The sequence below is a fragment of the Phodopus roborovskii genome, unplaced genomic scaffold, assembly GCF_943737965.1.
Source record: "Phodopus roborovskii unplaced genomic scaffold, PHOROB, whole genome shotgun sequence".
Taxonomy (NCBI): domain Eukaryota; kingdom Metazoa; phylum Chordata; class Mammalia; order Rodentia; family Cricetidae; genus Phodopus; species Phodopus roborovskii.
This window is the reverse complement of record NW_026126567.1, coordinates 23339782-23358125: the sequence shown is the minus strand read 5'-3', so window position 1 is coordinate 23358125 and position 18344 is coordinate 23339782. Positions and strand designations below refer to the sequence as shown.

The following is an 18344-nucleotide window of genomic DNA, read 5'->3' as shown; positions in this document are numbered from 1 at the left end:
AGATTCCAACTGAGTAGAAGCTAATTTCTCAGCATATTGTTACCTAGTATAAAGGAAGAATAGATGTTAATTATATTTTGTGGATTTATATACTGCCATTAAAAATCTTAAGTGTTTGTTTAAAAGTTTAGTAGTAGAAAAAAAAGCCTTGCTTTGGATTTGGAATGACATGTTTTGATTTAGTTATTTCTTTTGCTTTAGGCTTTTTTCATTTCTAGATTTTTTTTCCCCCTCTTGAATCTATGGTTAAGGAAACATAAGCTATGAAAGAACCATTGTGACTCTGGGCGGAGATTAGAATTTGACTCTCCAAATGACCTATTGTAGGTCAGTGTTTATAAATTAAAGCTGTGTGGCCCCAAATTTATTTTTAAAAGACTCGGTAACTTTTAAAATATGTTTAATGTACCCTTTGGATGTGAAACTTCTTTGCATTATGCTCCAAATGTGTGTTAATTAAAATGAGATCAGGAGAGTTGGTATACAAATTTTTTAATATTTCTGTTTTGAAAGTTGTTTTAGTAAAGATTTGCCTTTACTTTAGTGCCTTTGGTTTACCTCCAAAATATGACCATTAAGCACTTACTGAAAGTAAGCGTGATTTTAAAATACTAGGGCCATTTCTTACTGTTTTTTTAGGTTTTTTTTTTTTTTTTTCTACTGCTTAGAATTGAAGATGTGTTAACATTAACTGTCAGTGGCATATCAGTCCATTTAAAAGTCCTTTCCATAATGCCCAAACAGCTTGAGTAATGGTGACTCACTGAGCATCTTGGCCAGAGTAATGGCTCTGGTATGCCTGTTGTCCTGTCAGTTGATGAAATTATGTGTCAGGTGTGGGGTGGGTTGGAATATGTACTTTGGATTGGTATTGGTGCATGCATTTGAAGGCCAAAGTAATGTTGGGTATCCTCTTTCAATAACTGCATTATTCCTTAGAGACAGTCTCTAGCTGTACCTGGAACTAGACTGACAAGCCCCAGCGTATGTCCTCCCCACTCCTAGCACTGTGGTTGTAGGCAGTTGGTGTGTGTGTTGGAATCCATAATGCATAGCTGGTACCCTACCCACTGAACCATCTCTCTAGCTCCTCCTCGGTGAAATGTTTTAATCATTGTATAACTGAAGTAATTTTATGGAACTTAATAAGTTGTTTTTTAAACTCCAGTGTTTGACATTCATCTCCCTTGTTTCCCATTAACATAAAAGATAATTTTTAAATTTTCAAAAAATTTTACATGTATGGGAATTTGTCTAAATCTTTTTGGGCACCTTGCGAATGCCTGGTGCCTACAGAGGTTAGAAGTGTGTGTGTGTGGGGTGGGGGAGCATCAGATCTCATGGAGCTAAAGTTACAGATGGTTGTGAGCCACAAGGTGGGTGTTGGGAATGGAACTAGTCTGGGGCCTCCATTAGAACAAGTGTCCTTGACCACTGAGCCATTTCTAACCCCAAAGATTATGCCTTATGTCTACTTTGTAATCAGACTCGATTCCTAGTCCTGAACATTATTAATCTGCTTTGTGTGCTTACAGAATGGCTTTGTTTCCTTTAAACTTTCATGTGGAATGATAAAATATGTATGTTTGTGTCTGGCTGTTCTTTATCAGCAAGGTTTTAAGATCGTGTTACACCAGCTATCATAATTCTTACTGTTTAGTAGTATTCCATCCTATGCATGTACTTCTGTCTGTTTGGGGCTATTAACAATTGTGCCTATTTATATATGGATCATATTGTGGGTGTGCTTGATGATAAAAATTGGAGCAAGTGACATCTCGATCATGTTTCAAAATTTAATTTACAAATGTTTCTGTTGACTGCAGGGAGAGCTTGCTAAATGTTTTCCAGAACATTTGAGAAAACTGCTACAAATGATAAAAAAAATTGTTTCAAAGTGCTATACGTTTTCCACTTTGATGACCTCGTGCTTACTGAGTTCTTCATGTGTGTCATCATGTGTAAGCTGCAGAACACATGAAAGGGATTGGCTTCTCTGCTGTCCCTGTGTTGTGGGTGAGGAGACTGAAGCACCTGTGGCTCTGCTGTGTATGGTAGCAGTAGCAGAGCCGAGCACATGGCTGGCTTTCTAATAACACTCTATAGTTGTATTTTAATTATGATACACATTATTTCTGTTGTGTAGAAGCTTTGGTGAAATGGAGTGTAGGTATATACTCTTCCTTCTCAGTAGCCTCCCTTGCTTTTGCTGTTTTAACACAACTAGTTCATATTCATTTTATGTGTTCCCATCGCTGAGTTGTAAGGGAATATTGTTTTAGCAGTTTTTATCATTAGTTTGGTGATTATTTTCAACTTCAGTAACTTTCCTTATAAGCCAGTAGGCCTGCATTTTACACTTTCCTGTCATATTTTGAATTGTTTACTTTCTTTTTTTTTTTTTTTCCCAAGACAGGGTTTCTCGGTAGCTATAGAGCCAGTTCTAGAACTCGCTCTGTAGACCAGGCTGGCCTTGAATTCACTGGGATTAAAGGTGTGCATCACCTCCCACTAGCTATTTGCTTTCTTGAGTCAAGGTCTCCATTGTGTGGTTTATGCTGGCCTCAAACTTGTGTTCCTCTTGCTTCAGCCTTCTCAGTGCTGAAATAGCTATGTGCTGCTGTGCTTTCTTTGGAAATGTTTTTTTTTAGTATGTGTTTAATCTCCTACATAATGTGAATGAGACTCAAAAATTCTGATGTCTTATACCTTCTGTTTATTGGTATTAGCTTCCTTTGAATCTGACATAGTTTGTAAAATAATCACAAGTATATGAAATTTGAGGGCATGTGTATTTTCTGAAATACGTTATGCTGAAGTGATTAATGCTCTTTGCTGGCTTTAAAAAATCACCCCCTTTTCAATAAAGACCTGATAATAATAACAGTTTACTATTGTCTTCAATATAAGACCTTGGAAATAAGTAGCCTCAGAGATGGTATACTTTAGATATAAGCCTTTAGGTGGGCTAGATGGATGTGTTATATATAAAATGTGCTTTGTTCTTGCTGCATACCTAGTATTGAGACTATAACTGATTGATTGTTCATGTAGGTTCCAGCAACAGATAGAAATGCATTAAGTTCACTCTGGGGAAAATTGGCCTCTGAAATCTTGATGCAGAATTGGGATGCAGCCATGGAAGACCTTACTCGGTTAAAAGAGACCATAGACAATAATGTGAGTTATGTGTTCTGGATTGATTCTATGAAATTTCTATGTACTTGTCATGTTTTCTGACATAGGACAACACAGCACTCTAGGAGGGAAATAGAAATAAAAATCCTTTTTCTTTTTTCTTTTTTTCTTTTTTCTTTTTTTCTTTTTTTTTTTTTTTGTTGTTGTTTTGACTTGACTGAAAAATCATAGTTGTTTAGCTGGACTCACTTGACCTTGAAAACTGACACACTTGGTTTGACTGTTCGGCTACAGCTGTTTTCTATGCTAGTGAAAACGCTGCCCTTGTAGGTGCCTACTACTGTATAAAGCTGTTGCTGAAGGCGACAGTTTGACCCATGGTTAATGTCACCCTCCTACCCACTATTTTTAAGGGCTATTTCCTTCTGTCCTTGTTTTTACAATGTCTTCTGAAGTGATTATAACAGGGTAATAATGTGAAATATCAAAGATGGTGAGAAAAGGTTGGGGTTAAACCTTGATTCCAATGCCTGCTTTGTACAAGCCTTAGAATGCAGTCTAGTTCTAGAGATTGGTTATGTTTATTTGCTTGTCTGATTTTCACATAGTAATATTTCCTTGTATGCATTTCTTAATCCTTCAGTCTGTGAGTTCTCCGCTCCAGTCTCTTCAGCAGCGAACATGGCTCATTCATTGGTCTCTGTTTGTGTTCTTCAACCATCCAAAAGGCCGTGATAATATTATTGATCTCTTTCTTTACCAACCACAGTAAGTTATATTACTGTTTAATTTTAGTTTTTGATGGTCTGAAATGTCCTCTAATATTTAAATTTGTTACCTCCAATGTTTTGATTGTATGGTGTGTGTGTGTGTAAAGCTCACATGTAACTGTTTTGATAACGTGTATTCTAGGCCCTTCCTTCAGAATTCTTAAAGTAATATCTTTGAACCAACAGTATAGATACCATATAGACTCAGTGCTCATCTAAAGGATTAAATCAGAATTTGCATTGTCATAGGGGTCTCTGTTAGCTTGCATACAGCTGGTCCTCTGTGGGTTACACGTACATAGCCAACTGAGAGAAAAAAAAAAAAAATCTATCTTTACCAAATACTTGTTCTTGCAAGTATTCTCAAATAATACAACAGTTGCTACAAACAGAAATTTATATTATTATGTATTATAAATAACTAGAGATGATTTAAATTAAACAGGAGTATATGCAAACTGTACTCCATAATTTTATAAGGGATGATGGCATCCATACATTTTGACATATAATGACATCTTGGATCCAATCCCCTGTTGATACTGAGGAGTGACTCTATATTCAAGTGTTAGGAATAAAGACCTGTGCTAAATTACTGGAAAGGAGAGAAGGGGGTAGATCTTATATCCTGGAAGAGTTCTTTTTGTATCAACTTGCCCTGTTCAGCTTTTGGCTTAACTGGAGCTGATAAATACACACATTGCTTTGTGAATTTGTGAAGCACACCACTCTTTTGTTGACCAGAAGTTTGGTTTTGTTTTCATTTTATTTTCTGTTTAACCTTTTTAAGTTCTCACTATGTTACTGAGGTTCTCTATGTTCCTCAAGTTTGCCTAAAACTTGATTATCTTTTCTTCGAGTCACAGATGCAGACTACAAATTTGACTCTTCCAGATAAAAGGATGTGTGTATAGACATAGATAGTGTTTCTGATAAGTTAATTGCTTTGTTAGCCAAGTAAGAAATATTGTTTACCAGCAGGGATTCAGTTGTTTTTATTTCAGCAGCCAAAGGCACAAAGCCAGAACAAGTGAACTTGTTTGAAACTAGGGTGGTTGCTAAGGTGACAGAATGGGGGACTTGGTATCACATGAGTTATAGGTGCCCTCAGGCTACTGTCGTCACACACGGCATGACGTGGAGATTCACTTCTGCAATCTAATATTCAGTCTGAAATTTCAAAGTCAAAGAGTGCTTTCATGTAGAATTTATGCTTTGGGAAAGTCATGTCAGTGACAGCATGTTATGAATCACAAGTCCCGCCTTGCCGCTTCCTGCATTCTCCATTCTGTCCAAAGCCAAAACAAGAAGCAGGCCTTCCTTGGTGCACAGATTCATGACAGGTCCTTTCAAACTCATATTGCAGTTCTAGAAGGTCACAGACCTCATTGCAAGCAAGCACAAAGGAAAGTTCCCAAATTTCTAAATTCATTCAACTCAATTCAATTGGAAGTGATGAATCAGTAATGTAGTTGGATGCAAAGAAGCATTATCAAGGCACTTTAATGGAATTGTGTAAGCAATAAAGTGCTCCCATATGCTTGTCAATTGATAACAGTAGTTAAAGTATCTAAAATGAAAAATATACTTAGAAACTACAAATAAGGATTGGGGTTGTAGCTTAGTGGTAGAGCTACATCTTTGTATAGCTTCTCTGAGGGCCTGCATTTCAGCCCTGATATTGTCAACTCCCCCCAAATGAGTAAATATTAAATATTTAAAAATCTTATTATAGGTCAGCATTAACCAGTAAACATTTTTAAGTGTGTTCTAAATTTTAAAAAAAATTATTTACTATTTTCAAGATGGTCTCATTGAGTCTAGCCTGCCCTTGAACTTGTTTGTTGTCTACGGGTAACTTGAACACCTGATTTTGTGCATCTCACTCCTGAGTGTGAACATTACATTACTGTCTATTGCAGTCAGTTTTTATAAGCACTTTTAAATTTGAAGCCACTGTGTTGTCCCCAGTGAAGGAATTCCACTTGTCTTATTACTTGTACTTTTAAAACATGAACTCAAATGCTGTATCCTGAATTTTGTCAGTAAAATATTTTAGAAATTTGACTTCTTTTTATTTAAGTACCTGTATTTCTGCCATCTATTCACAGAAACATTATTGCAAGATTGTGACTGACCAGGATATGAAAACACTGGAGTGATAGAAACTTTAGAATAAGTAAAAAAGAATACGAGTGTAGCATCATATGATAAATAAGTAGATTCTAGATAAATTTTTAGCACAATCCACAAATGCTTACTAAAGTGATCCACGTCAAAACTGATACAAAGACGGGATATCAAATAGACTATTATTTTAAATGAGCATTGCTACTTACTGCTTGAAACAAGGCTCAGTTTTGTGAAGATACAGTTGTTAGCTGGGACATTCACTTTTCTACCTAGAAGCTCTGTTCCTTAGGATGTTGTTTCTTATACCTCATCTTAGGAGAGGGCAGGTGGTATTAAATAGTATTAGGTATTAAGTTCTAAAGTATTGAAGAATTGATAGGAATCTATATGTGTGCTTGTATGTGTATATACATGTACACATTTTATAGTGTAGGAGAGCATGGAGGTTAAAATTACAAAAATCTGCCTGGAAGTTCATCTTCTGAGAAGTTTATAATTGGAAGAACAGTTTCTGTGGAGTCAACTATGTAGGTGGGAGCTGGATCAATGTCTTAGAACTGGAATATATACCTTTGAGAAATAATGACTTACAGAGAATTCTGAACTCTCAGCATCATACCTGGCTGGGGAAGTACTAAGGTACAATACCTTGGATCTGTGTAAGGAAATTGTCCAGGAGAAATGCAGTGACTTAGACGGTTGTCCATGGTCAATAGAAGCACCATTTGGTAAATGAGCTGAGACCCCATTGACAGTTCCTCACATTTATTCCTGCTTTTCATGGTTGCTACTGCTACAGCTTTAATTCAGGCTTGTAATACAGTAATAATGTCCTCATTGTTTCTACTCTTACAGTCAGCAAAATCATTTCGTTTGTGTAAGTGCCCACTTTTCTCCACTTGCACATACAAAGTTTCACTCCTTTGTTCTAATGAGAGAGGGAAAGTCATAGCTGTTTCCAGGTATTGGAATAAATTAATAGTACATGCAAAGACTTTCCAACATCTATTCTATAATAGTAAGGACTTACTTAGATTCTTGAATAAGGCTTCTAGCTCACTCATAATTGGCAAAAGTGGTGAGATCCCTAGCCTGTCATTAGATTCTGCTGATTTTATAGATGCTTATGTGGTTATTCACTTGTAATAGTTATTCTTAAATGTTTGCAGTCTTTGGCTAAACAATGTAGTCAGTTTTTTTTGTTTGTTTGTTTTTAATTCACACTGAATTGTATACATTGAAAATTGTGAGAGTTTAGTGACTGTCAAGCAATTGTTGTATTTTGACCTTAGGTACCTTAATGCAATCCAGACAATGTGTCCACATATTCTGCGCTATTTGACCACTGCCGTCATAACAAATAAAGATGTGCGGAAACGCCGGCAGGTGCTGAAAGATCTGGTGAAAGTCATTCAGCAGGTAAAATTAAACACCGTAAAGCGCGGAGACCTTAGGTGTACTCTTCTAAAGTCAGGCTCTGTGGTCTTCAGTGAAAACATAAAAAGTGAAAGGGAAGTGTGCGTGATGTTAGAAGAGAGACAAGCCCTGAGCCTCTCCTTTGTACATTCCCGGTATATGTGGCAGGAGTGAATGATTGGTGCCTTCTTCTAAAGACTCAAGCTTGCTGGAGCTGATGGTGGTGGTGGTGGTTTGGGGAGTTATAAACTTCACCACCCAGTGGGGACCTTCTCAAAAGAATACATAGCAGCCGTCCATAAGGTGGACAGAGCCACTGCTCTTTTATTCACAAAAGCAAACAGCCCAAGAAATCTCTAATCTAAGAATGCTTTAGTACAAAGAAGTGATTGTTACAGTAGGGTTATATCTTCATAGCTGGAAAAGTTATTCATTGTTCATTTACTAAGAGAGACTAGGTATTAGAATGGAAAACTTCTGGAATAGTTCTAAGAGTTTAGAGACTTTGATTTAGACAATACTGGAAGCTTACTATGTTGCCTGGGATATGGGTTAGAATAGGTGCTTTGAGAAGATGATATTGCGTTATTTGCTGTGAATTAATGATAAGAATACTAGAAAATGGGGGTGTTTTATAGGCAATGTGCTAAACAGTGTTCAGCCAGACCTAACTGGACATTTGACTTTATTTTACAGGAGTCTTACACATATAAAGACCCAATTACAGAATTTGTTGAATGCTTATATGTTAACTTTGACTTTGATGGGGCTCAGAAAAAGCTGAGGGAATGTGAATCAGTAAGTATGAATTTTTACTAAGCAGTTTACATTCTTCAATTTCTAGATGTGATATTGAAGTAATTGAAACAAGAAAGCATCCAAATGGCAGATTATTGGTAGAATGAAGTCATGTAATTACCATTTGTGTCCTTTGGTTATGGAAGTTAAAACAGCAGCTGTTTTGATTGCATCTGGGTCTCTGTAATTCTTTGTTTTTCTAATCTGGTTCATATGTTCATACCTGTCACAGTTTTGACTCTTACATTAAAAAGTTCTTTAAGAACAATCTGGAACTTGAGGTGTAGACCAGACTGTCGCAGGACTCACAGAGATCTATGCACCTGGCCTCTGCTGGGGTTAAAGGCCTGCGCCATCTTGCTCTGATGCTGAGTTTTTTGTTGGTTTGTTTCATGTTTAAAAAAAAAACAAAAAACTTTTTGAGTGTTGTGGGCACACGTGGAAGCAGAGGAGGACGTAGCAGAGTCTGCTTTGTCATTTCACCATGGCATGGGTTCCAGGGATCTAACCTGGCTCTTAGGCTTGCAGCTATATCCAGGACTTTGCCACATCTAGTTAGTTACTTAGCTCATATTCACAGCATATTTTGGGGTTGGGTAAGGGTTAAAGACACACTTTGCTATCTATCTTCAAGCTGACCTTATTTGATCTTTGTCCCTTAGTTTCTTAGTGCTGGGCTTGTGGGTGTTCAATACCATGCTCAGCTAGTTTCATCCTTTAAGATCAAATTTTAGTTGTCAAGTATACAATTTAACTAGGATCTTGTTTCTCTAAGGAAAAATATAAATATATATTGTGGTAGTTTTTAAGTATTAATAAACATAGAAAACTAAAATCTAACTTGATAATCTGTATCCTTATAACTATGTGAAAGTTACACATTGCTGTTGAAATAATCTCTTTTAATTATTACTGTCTTTGAAATAAGAGCCATTCCCTACACTGTTCTTGTGTTTGTCTTGTGTTGTTCAAAGTTTATGTCCTTCCGTTAAGTAGCTAGAGCATGTTGAACAAAACAAATTATCAACGAGACAAGGAGACACTGAGGCTTCTTGGAGGTTTTCTTCCATCATTCTGTAACTACTTGTTTAAATTATTAAGTATTTGAACATAAGCAATATTCTGGAAAGTGCTATGCTGTAGGGTTTTTTTTTTTTTAATAGATTATAGTGAATAAAACAAAGTAGGCAAAGTGAGTTAAGTTTTTAAAAACAATTGTCGAGTCATTAATTTTTAAATGTATTTTATGCATATAGGTGCTTGTGAATGACTTCTTCTTGGTGGCATGTCTTGAGGACTTCATTGAAAATGCCCGTCTCTTCATATTTGAAACTTTTTGTCGTATCCACCAGTGTATCAGCATTAAGTAAGAACACTCAGATTGAATATATATTGTTTCCTTTATAGTCTCTGGAAATTGCTATTTATTATAATGTTACATGTAATAAGATTTCAGTTAATTCCATTTTTGTTTCTCTTTGCTTTTAGAAAGAAAAAATAATTTGCTACTAACTTGTGAAATTTTTAATGTTTGAATTTTGAGAACTCTTTAGTCATTGTGTGGTAGAATATAATTTCTGCAAGTGACAAGTTGAATGCTTAAACTTTCAGTTACCTTTTTAAAAGAGTAAATAGTGTTGTACCAATATTTAAGATGGTTTTCAGCAGTAGGTCAGATGAGTTAGCCCTTAGCAAATTGGAAATTTTGTTGTAAGACCACTACATTTGGTAATAATTTCTGTTAATTAAGTTTGTTTATTTAATTACATATTTGGATTCTCATATAGTAAGGTTCTGTGACATCCTACAATGTTGAAACATGGAAAGCTTGTGGTGAATTTTAGTTGAAAGTTTCTCTGTTGTGTGAGAAAATAATTGGGAAAATTGTGAAATGTACATGACCTATTAGAAACTAATTTCATATATTAGGCTTTTAAAAATTATTAGTGCCTTTTGGCCGGAGATGAAGTCAAATATAAAACATAAGACTTTAGTACTTTTAATGTTTGCCTCTGAGGAATTCTGTGTAGACCAAATTCTGTTTCTTAAATGACATTTGTTTTTGGTAGGAGTTCTATCCATACTTGCCTAATTTTAGTGGGTTTTCCTTGAAGTGGTTGTCTGGAGTTAGAAGTGTAGTGTGATTACTGGACCTTTCTTATGGGGATTAGGACTTCGTTGTAATTTTCAGGCATGCTTTTTAAAATTGATTTTCTTCCTAGACTTAGTATACAATTGATGTGTGATTATGAAGGCAGGCACATCACATACGAACTGATGAACTGATGGACAGTAGATACATGAACTATATTATTCCTTAATTTGGGCTTCTCTGTGAGATAGAAAATGCTTAGTATTTTGGTTTACTTTTGTAGTTTTCTCCATTCCTTGAGGGCTGTGTTCTCTTCTGTGTTTGAAATTGATTTGTTTTGTTTGCATGTATGTTTGTCCAGACTTCTGTAACTGCTCCTGTGTTTATAGCAAATTTAGTACAGATCTTTGTTCAGTGAATATATGTATTCTGAATATTTTATGTCATAAAGCTTCTTTGTATTTTTGCTTCTGAGGTATCATAGATAAGGAATTTGTGATAATTCTTGCTCTTTACATTTATAATTTGCTATTTGAGTTTATAATTTTGCTTCTTAGAATTGAGTTTACTGTCTCGGTAAAATAGAGTAAGTATACTCTGGTAAAATGTGTAGCCTGGTGATAGTAATAGACTAGGACTATCTCTGAATATTTATGGTTTTGTATGTGTTGCTTGGCTTGCAACTAGGACCTTGGAATTGTTAGGTAAGCCCTGACCACTGATCTGTGCAGAGTTTCCCATTTGCCTTAATGACATTTTACTTTTTCTTGGATCTCTTTTCTGTTTTGCTAGACTATCTCTAAAGCATCTTAAACTAAATTACTCGAGGTGTTCCAAAGCCCTGGGGTCTTCTACTGTTCATGTTGCATTTACTTGAGGTTGTTTAAATTTTTTTTGTGCCAGCCTTACAAGATTAAAAGTACAAAAAAATTGATAATTAAGGAATATATAGATGTGAATTATTTTTCTTCAAAACAGTGGATGAGATCAGGCATATTCAGGTTAGTATGACTATAAATGTTTTCAGGTATTAGAATTTTGAGATGAAAGAACTCTTAGAAAAATCTAATCCAATAATTCAATACTGCACAGCTGTAGAAAAACTTTGTCTTTTCAGTAGATGACTGTAGAACAATGTAGAACTTCCAGTGGTGGTGGTGGTGGTGGGAGTGTTTTACAGCTTCCTTGTTCAGCCTGAGGTACTTGAAACATGATGCACATTTCAAGTTGTAGGACCAGGGCTGTCTGATGTTGAGTGTGCTATGTGTGCTGGCCTGCACGTGAACAGTTTGGCCTACTATCACATGCCATCATAGTCGAGTAAGCATGAAGGTGTATTAGATCAGGCCTTTCTTGTACTATTTTGTCGTATGTTTTCTTTTTCCTGACATACCCTGTGCACTCTCTTGTACTTAGTTGGAAGCTTTAGGGTTTGGTGTCATCCAGCTGTTGCCAAGCTTATTAGGCTGTTAAGATTACATTGTACTGTTCCTCACTATGACTTGTTTGTTGTGAGCAGTTTATATTTTAGAAATAATATTTCTATAAATGGATTATTTAAATACTAGTTGAGCTGAAGACTAAACATGAAATCCATGTCAGTTTTTAATTGTGTATTACAAAATTCCTAGTTTTGTTCGACATACACAATTGTGATGTATAGCAGGGCTATAATGCTGTACCTTGATGTTTGGTTATCTCAAGTAGTAGTAGTCAGAACTTAAATGATCACGTCTCGTCACTTAATTTTTTATCCATGTAAATTAGATCTCTTTAGAGATGATAGACCAGTATCATTTTTTAGCTATGCAAACTCCATCTTAAATTGACTCAAAATACTAAAGATTTATTTCTTTTAAAAAAGTATTGGTTTATCAAAGCTTGAAAAATAAAGATGGCTTAGGCAACCCTATGGAACTCTCTAAAATGCATCAAAGTGTAGAATAGCTGAGAATAAAAGATCCAAGTTAGTCCAGATCTAAACAGAAACAAAAATAAGTTCTAGAAGCAGACAACGCTAAAAATCTTAACTGTGTCTAGAAGATTTCAAAGTAGACCCTATTTTCTCTAAAAATTGCTTCATACATCTTTATGTTGACTAGTTCATCAGTTATATAGATACAAAAACATTAAAAAGTATGTTAAGCAAAGGGTCCTCAACACCAAGCAAAAACAAATATCCATCCTCAGTCCAGTTGCTTTAAGCTTGTTCATGCTTGCAACACAAACCAAATACCTCGTTTGGTTTCTCTGAAGAAATCAATAGCAGTGGACCCACTTACCAACATTACATATAATTGTTCTTAGAGTGATTGGTAGCTTAGGTAACCCAAGATGCCATCAAAATAATGTTCCAATGCTCTTCGAACTTATTTAAGTAAGGATCAAGAAACTCAGTGGAAATGGTGAATTGCAAAGCTGACCACAAAGGGATTATAGCTCAGCCTGCAGAGTGTAAATAGCTGTGCTATGCTTGGTGCCAAGTCACTGCAGCCATGTTAGTGTGTGGATTGAATGAAAGGGATATTAGCTCTAATAAGAGTTACTGTGTAGAGTGTAATTTTTTTTCTTTTAAAATCTGAAATCAGGTTTTTCGGTATACAGGTCAACTGTCCAGGCTGGAATTGGTTTAGCATTGGCAAATCCTATTGGATTACTCATAGATCTTCTAGGTTTTTGGTATTGTTGTTATTGTAGTTGATCTATTTGGGGATTAGTTAATTACTCCCTAACTCCTCAACTTAAATGCTCAAAGTTGATGTTTGTCACAAGCATCAAAGCCAGTTCATATTTCATTGAATGAGTGATAGGGAAGGAAGAGAATTGATTTGCTAGAACTGGCATATGGTATTTATGAGGGCGAATAATAGGAAGCTGAAAATTTAGATTGTAGTTAGATTGGAGGACGCCATGACTTGGTAATTAAGTTTGAATGTTTATGCTTTTTGTATTGAGAGATTTATTTTTAAGATTTGAAAAGAGCTGGGAAATAAACTGATTTTTGGGGGGTTTGGGCTAAACAACTACATAAAATAGATTGAGGACTCAAGATACAGATTACTTGGGTAATAACTAGAAACTAGTAATGGAGTCTGCATCAGATATGACTAGAATAGGAATCAGACAATTAGGTATTAGTTGGCTCCTTTGTGATCTGCATGGCACTATGTCCCCAGTGCATAGTAAGCAAGGCATCTCACAAAGTTCCTGTCCTTTGGAACTTGTACTGGGACCTTCTCTATTTGAGAACAACATGAGGGACAAGTAACTGCAGAGAACAAAGACCCTAAAGTGGAGTTGGGAGTGTTTGGGACACATTTAGTATGCTGCATGGTGAGAGTAGATAAGGTACTTTTGATGAGAAGCTATGATTTAAAAAGCAATTGAGGGACTTCCCTCTAGAGGTGACACAGAGGAGTTGAATAACCTTGGTTTTAAGCCGTTTTATTTTATTTCATAGGCTAGAAATAGTTTTTATTATAATTTAAATTTTAATGTCAACTAGACAACTATTGTCTGAAAACTAGGTTCTCTTGCTTTTAAGCGACAGGATATAGGCAGATATGTGACACATGCCTGTAGTCTCAGCACTTGGGTGGGGTGAGCAGAGGCAGTAGGCTTACTGCAAGCTAGAGATGAGCCAGAGCTAAATAGCAAACAAAATTCTATTCCCAAAAATAAATAAGTGGAAGGATGTAGAGAAGATTGACTGTCTGCCAATCCATTTTTTTAAAAAGATCGATTCATTATACTGAGCGAAATAGTATGTTGTAAGAAGTATGGTTTTTCGGCCCGCCACCGAGTCTTGTCCCGCCGCCGCGCCAGCCCCAAATAACACACAGAGACTCTGTATTAGATATTATACTGTTGGCCAGTTACTACTTTCTTATCGGCTAGCTCTTTCTTAAGTATTAACCCATTTGTGTTAATCTATGTATTTCCATGTGGTCTTCTTACCTCTATGTATTTCCATGTGGTCTTCTTACCGGGAGCCGGCTGCCGCGTACTGCTCTCTCCAGACTCTCCATCTTGACTCCTCCTTACTACTTCCTCTTCCTCCTTGTCTCCTAGTCCCTCCTATCTTCCTTTCCTATTGGCCAACAGTGCTTTATTTATTAACCAGTATGAGAAACATATACAGAATGACATCTCCCATCAGTATGTTTTTAAAAGCCAAGCTCTTTAAGTAACGGCTTCAGATACTTGGTTAGTCTGTACAAAGGGGGTGAAATTAACATGAGAAAGTACTAGTGGTAATAAGGAATTAACTGTGGAGACTCAAGAAAGACAAATTGTGGGAATTTCCCCCCTTTGGAAAACAGTCCCTTGTAACTGGTGAAGCTCTGACATAGGGCCTCGGAAAGCAGGGCTGGAAGAACCCTTGCTGAACTGAAGACCCAGCTCAAGCCCAGCTTTGGCAACTTAATCAGACCTGGCAAAAAAGTAAAAACCGGGGTAGAAATATAGCTCAGAAGTGGAGTACTTATCAAACATGTGCAAGGCCCTTTTGTCTTAGACGATTTTATTGATAAACACCTAATTTTTACATTTTGAACAAAATTTCGTTAATTCACTGTATTTAAACGCGTGAGATAGGGGTGTAATGGAGAGTACACACTTTCCTAAAAGGTATTTTGATGAATTAAATTGGTTACCTTTGGATGGAAGTTTTATCTCTACTTGTCCAGCTGCTTAAATTCATTTAAAGGTGGTATACTATTAGAGCCAGAATTTCTGTCTGTAATTCTCTCAAGACCATTCGATTGGTGGTATAGTGGTGAACATGGCTGCCTTTCTGTCTTATTGAAAATATCTAGTTCTCTAAACCAAATCAATGATTATATTAAAGACCAAGCAGTGTCTAAGAGTTTCGAGTGAAGACAAAAGGCAGTTAGTAGTGTGTGAATACTCATGCATGCAGTCATGTGAATTGTCAGGTCAGTGCATGTTCCGTCACCTGACTGACAGTACCTGTGCTCACTTTAGTCCCTCACAGCAAGCACAGGCCTCTACAATCTAATTGTAAGCAAAGAAACTAAAAGATGAGTTGTGAAAAGGTGTTTCATGGCGGCTCCTGGTGTCAGTGATGTCTTCTGTGTGCAGAATGGAATCCCCCAGAATTTTATCACAAACGTAAAACAGCCCCAAGCATTGGTGCTTTGTAATGGGTGTGCTTTTTCTCATCATTCCGTTTAATGAAATCCTTCCTTCATTAGCTATTTAGGAGCATGCAGGTTTATACCTGCATGTTGTAAAAAACCACAGGTTTTCTAGTGGAGGATATAGTACCTTTTGTCAAGGATCTTTACCATCCAGCTGTTGTTACGGTGGGAATATAAAACAGGTATAAACAGGAGTGGTAGATATAGTTAAGGGTCGTGTATATAAGAAGTATCTGAAGTCTGTGCAAAGTATAAGCAAACACTGTGTACAATAAACTAAGTGGTGATGTCTCTCATTAGTATGTTAGCAGATAAATTGAATATGACTCCAGAAGAAGCCGAAAGATGGATTGTGAATTTGATTAGGAATGCAAGGTTGGACGCCAAGATTGATTCTAAACTAGTGAGTATTATAGTAGCTATGGTACCTGTTGTTTAACAGTTGCTGGCTGCTTTCATAACTCTGGGAAGTTTTAATTAGAAATTTTATTCTGTAAACCTTGTTTGAGAACAGGGTCTCACTGTGAAGCTGTGCCTACCCTGGAATCACTGTGTGCATAAGGCTGGGATTATAGGCATGCACAACACCCCGCCTATCTAGGAAGCTTTGTTAGGCTGAACCTGGTGATGCTGGCCTGTAATCTCCCCTAGTTTGGGCTCTGAAGCAGAAAGATAGTCAAGTTCAAGGCTATCTGGGCAAATTAACAAAATACTTTCTCAAAATGGAAAAGTAACGCCAGGATGGAGTCTGTACCAGGTCTAGAGCTATACCAGGCCCAGGGCTGTAACTCTGGAAGTGTACCTGCCTGTTATGTGCCAGCTTGTTCCGGTACCATATGCCACACCAAAAAATAAGGGTAACTGTTGTTTGAAGAGGACAACACCTCCTACATTTTCTTGCTGGGTAAACATTACCATCTCCGTACAGTGCATAGGTATGCAGCAGGCATGCGGCATTTGTGCTGTGTTTGGGATTTACTGAGATGCACCCATCGCTGACTTTACTACAATAATCTGTTTCATTTTAGGGTCATGTGGTAATGGGTAACAATGCAGTCTCACCCTATCAGCAAGTGATTGAAAAGACTAAAAGTCTTTCTTTTAGAAGCCAAATGTTGGCCATGAATATCGAAAAGAAACTTAATCAGAACAGTAGATCAGAGGTAAGAAGCAAACATTTTACACTTTCTTGGGGATTTAGCATGATACAACAACTGTGATATGAACTTTGGGAACATATCAGTATTGGTTAGTTCTCATTTTGTATTTCCTTTTATGCTTAACATTTTCTTGAAGAAATTACTAAACTAACAAATTTTTCTTAGATGTATTAAACTCATTAGTCAAAGAAACAGGAAAAAATGATGTTCCTAATTATAAGTGGGTTTCTCTTTACTCTTCTTCTGTGACTTCATTAACTTGCTTCCTCGGGCTCTCAGCACATCAACTTGATGCTGATAGATGATAACTTACATGTGCTTGAAATGTGTGCTCTCTCTAACACTAAAGCAATAGTTCTGTAGAGAGTGCTGCTTTCTTTGCTGACCTCACATAAATTTTAATTTTACCTTTTATCTGATGTTCATAATTAACTGTCCAAAAATATCTCCTTCCCCTTTTAGCAGAGATCCCTCATTTTAAACTAAATTCAAGGAACTTGAGTGGCCTTGTGACTATCTTTAATCCTTATACACTGAGTGCATACAACTGAGGGTAGAAGGTGTTAGTAACAAGAGTGGGGAAGGACTTCACTAAACTGAGACTGGAAGGCTAGGTTAAATTAGAGTGAGTTTACAATTGCAATCTCCAACCATGTCCAGTAGAACTGAGCCTGGACAGTATTTTATATGATAATTTCTTTCTTGTTTGCTTTGCCCTATTTACTCAGAATGAATTTGTTGATTTTGTTCCCATATTGATGATTGATTGTCATGGGCTTCATCACTGTCCCTAAGTTACACCAATGATGAGATGTTGGTACCATTTCCTTCTCTTTTAGCATTTTAATATTTCATTTCATCTTGATGGTTTCTCTCTGTGTGTATTTCAGGCTCCCAACTGGGCAACCCAAGATTCTGGTTTCTACTAAAGAATTATTAAGAAAAGAAGAAAAAGGGGTAATACAAGACACAGTAACCATTATATATAAAGGGCAGCATACATTTTTAGAAGCAATTGACATTTGCTATAAATTTTGGAGAATTTAAATAAAATTGGCTATGATTCATTTTTATTTTGCTTGAATTTCCTTTTGTGTGTAAGTGTGCTTTATTAACTTTATTTTCAAACAAATGTACACTCCAAGGAAGTTGCTAAAGCAGTACAGAGAGGTCCATGTGTAAACCCAATTTCCCTGGGTACTGTAGGGCAATACAAACCAGGGTATTGGCATGGGCACAATATACATAAACGGCTTTGTTTTTAATAGGTGCATATTTGTGTATCTTGTGGTTTAAGCTACAAACTAACATTAGGTCATCTCAGTAGTTCTAATCTGGTCTCTGTCTCTGAAAATTTTATAAAAATGGAATTAGATGATGTGTTGTTGTTTAAGTTTTTCATGCTGAGTATAGTATACTCTGCCACCTTCCTTGTCCAAGCTGTCACCAGTTCTGTGAATACTATAGCTTTGGTAACTCCCCATTTTATTTTTCTAGACCAAAGACTGCTTAGTCCTAAAAGCACCATTTTATGCCAGCCATAAGCTTCGCTGTTTTCAAACTAGTTTGATGGCTGTCGATTAAGAACAGCATTTTAAATTGTCCTAATCTGTGTGTGTGTGTCCTATGTACATACTAGTTACTGTGTCCCTAAATTTTGAGAGCCTACTAATTG

General features: G+C 36.4%; 1 protein-coding gene across 1 annotated transcript in view; it reads left to right on the top strand.

Annotated features, from left to right (window-relative positions):
* The window catches only part of Eif3e (eukaryotic translation initiation factor 3 subunit E), a 29195-nt gene extending 11453 nt beyond the window's left edge, over positions 1–17742 (top strand). Inside the window, exons 6-13 of the mRNA XM_051202454.1 lie at positions 3055–3180; positions 3782–3906; positions 7334–7460; positions 8154–8255; positions 9512–9621; positions 15810–15912; positions 16538–16672; positions 17560–17742. Of these exons, the coding sequence (XP_051058411.1) occupies positions 3055–3180; positions 3782–3906; positions 7334–7460; positions 8154–8255; positions 9512–9621; positions 15810–15912; positions 16538–16672; positions 17560–17598 (867 nt within the window). The 3' untranslated portion in view covers positions 17599–17742. The remainder of the gene's footprint in view (positions 1–3054; positions 3181–3781; positions 3907–7333; positions 7461–8153; positions 8256–9511; positions 9622–15809; positions 15913–16537; positions 16673–17559) is intronic.
* The last annotated feature ends 602 nt before the right edge of the window (positions 17743–18344 follow it).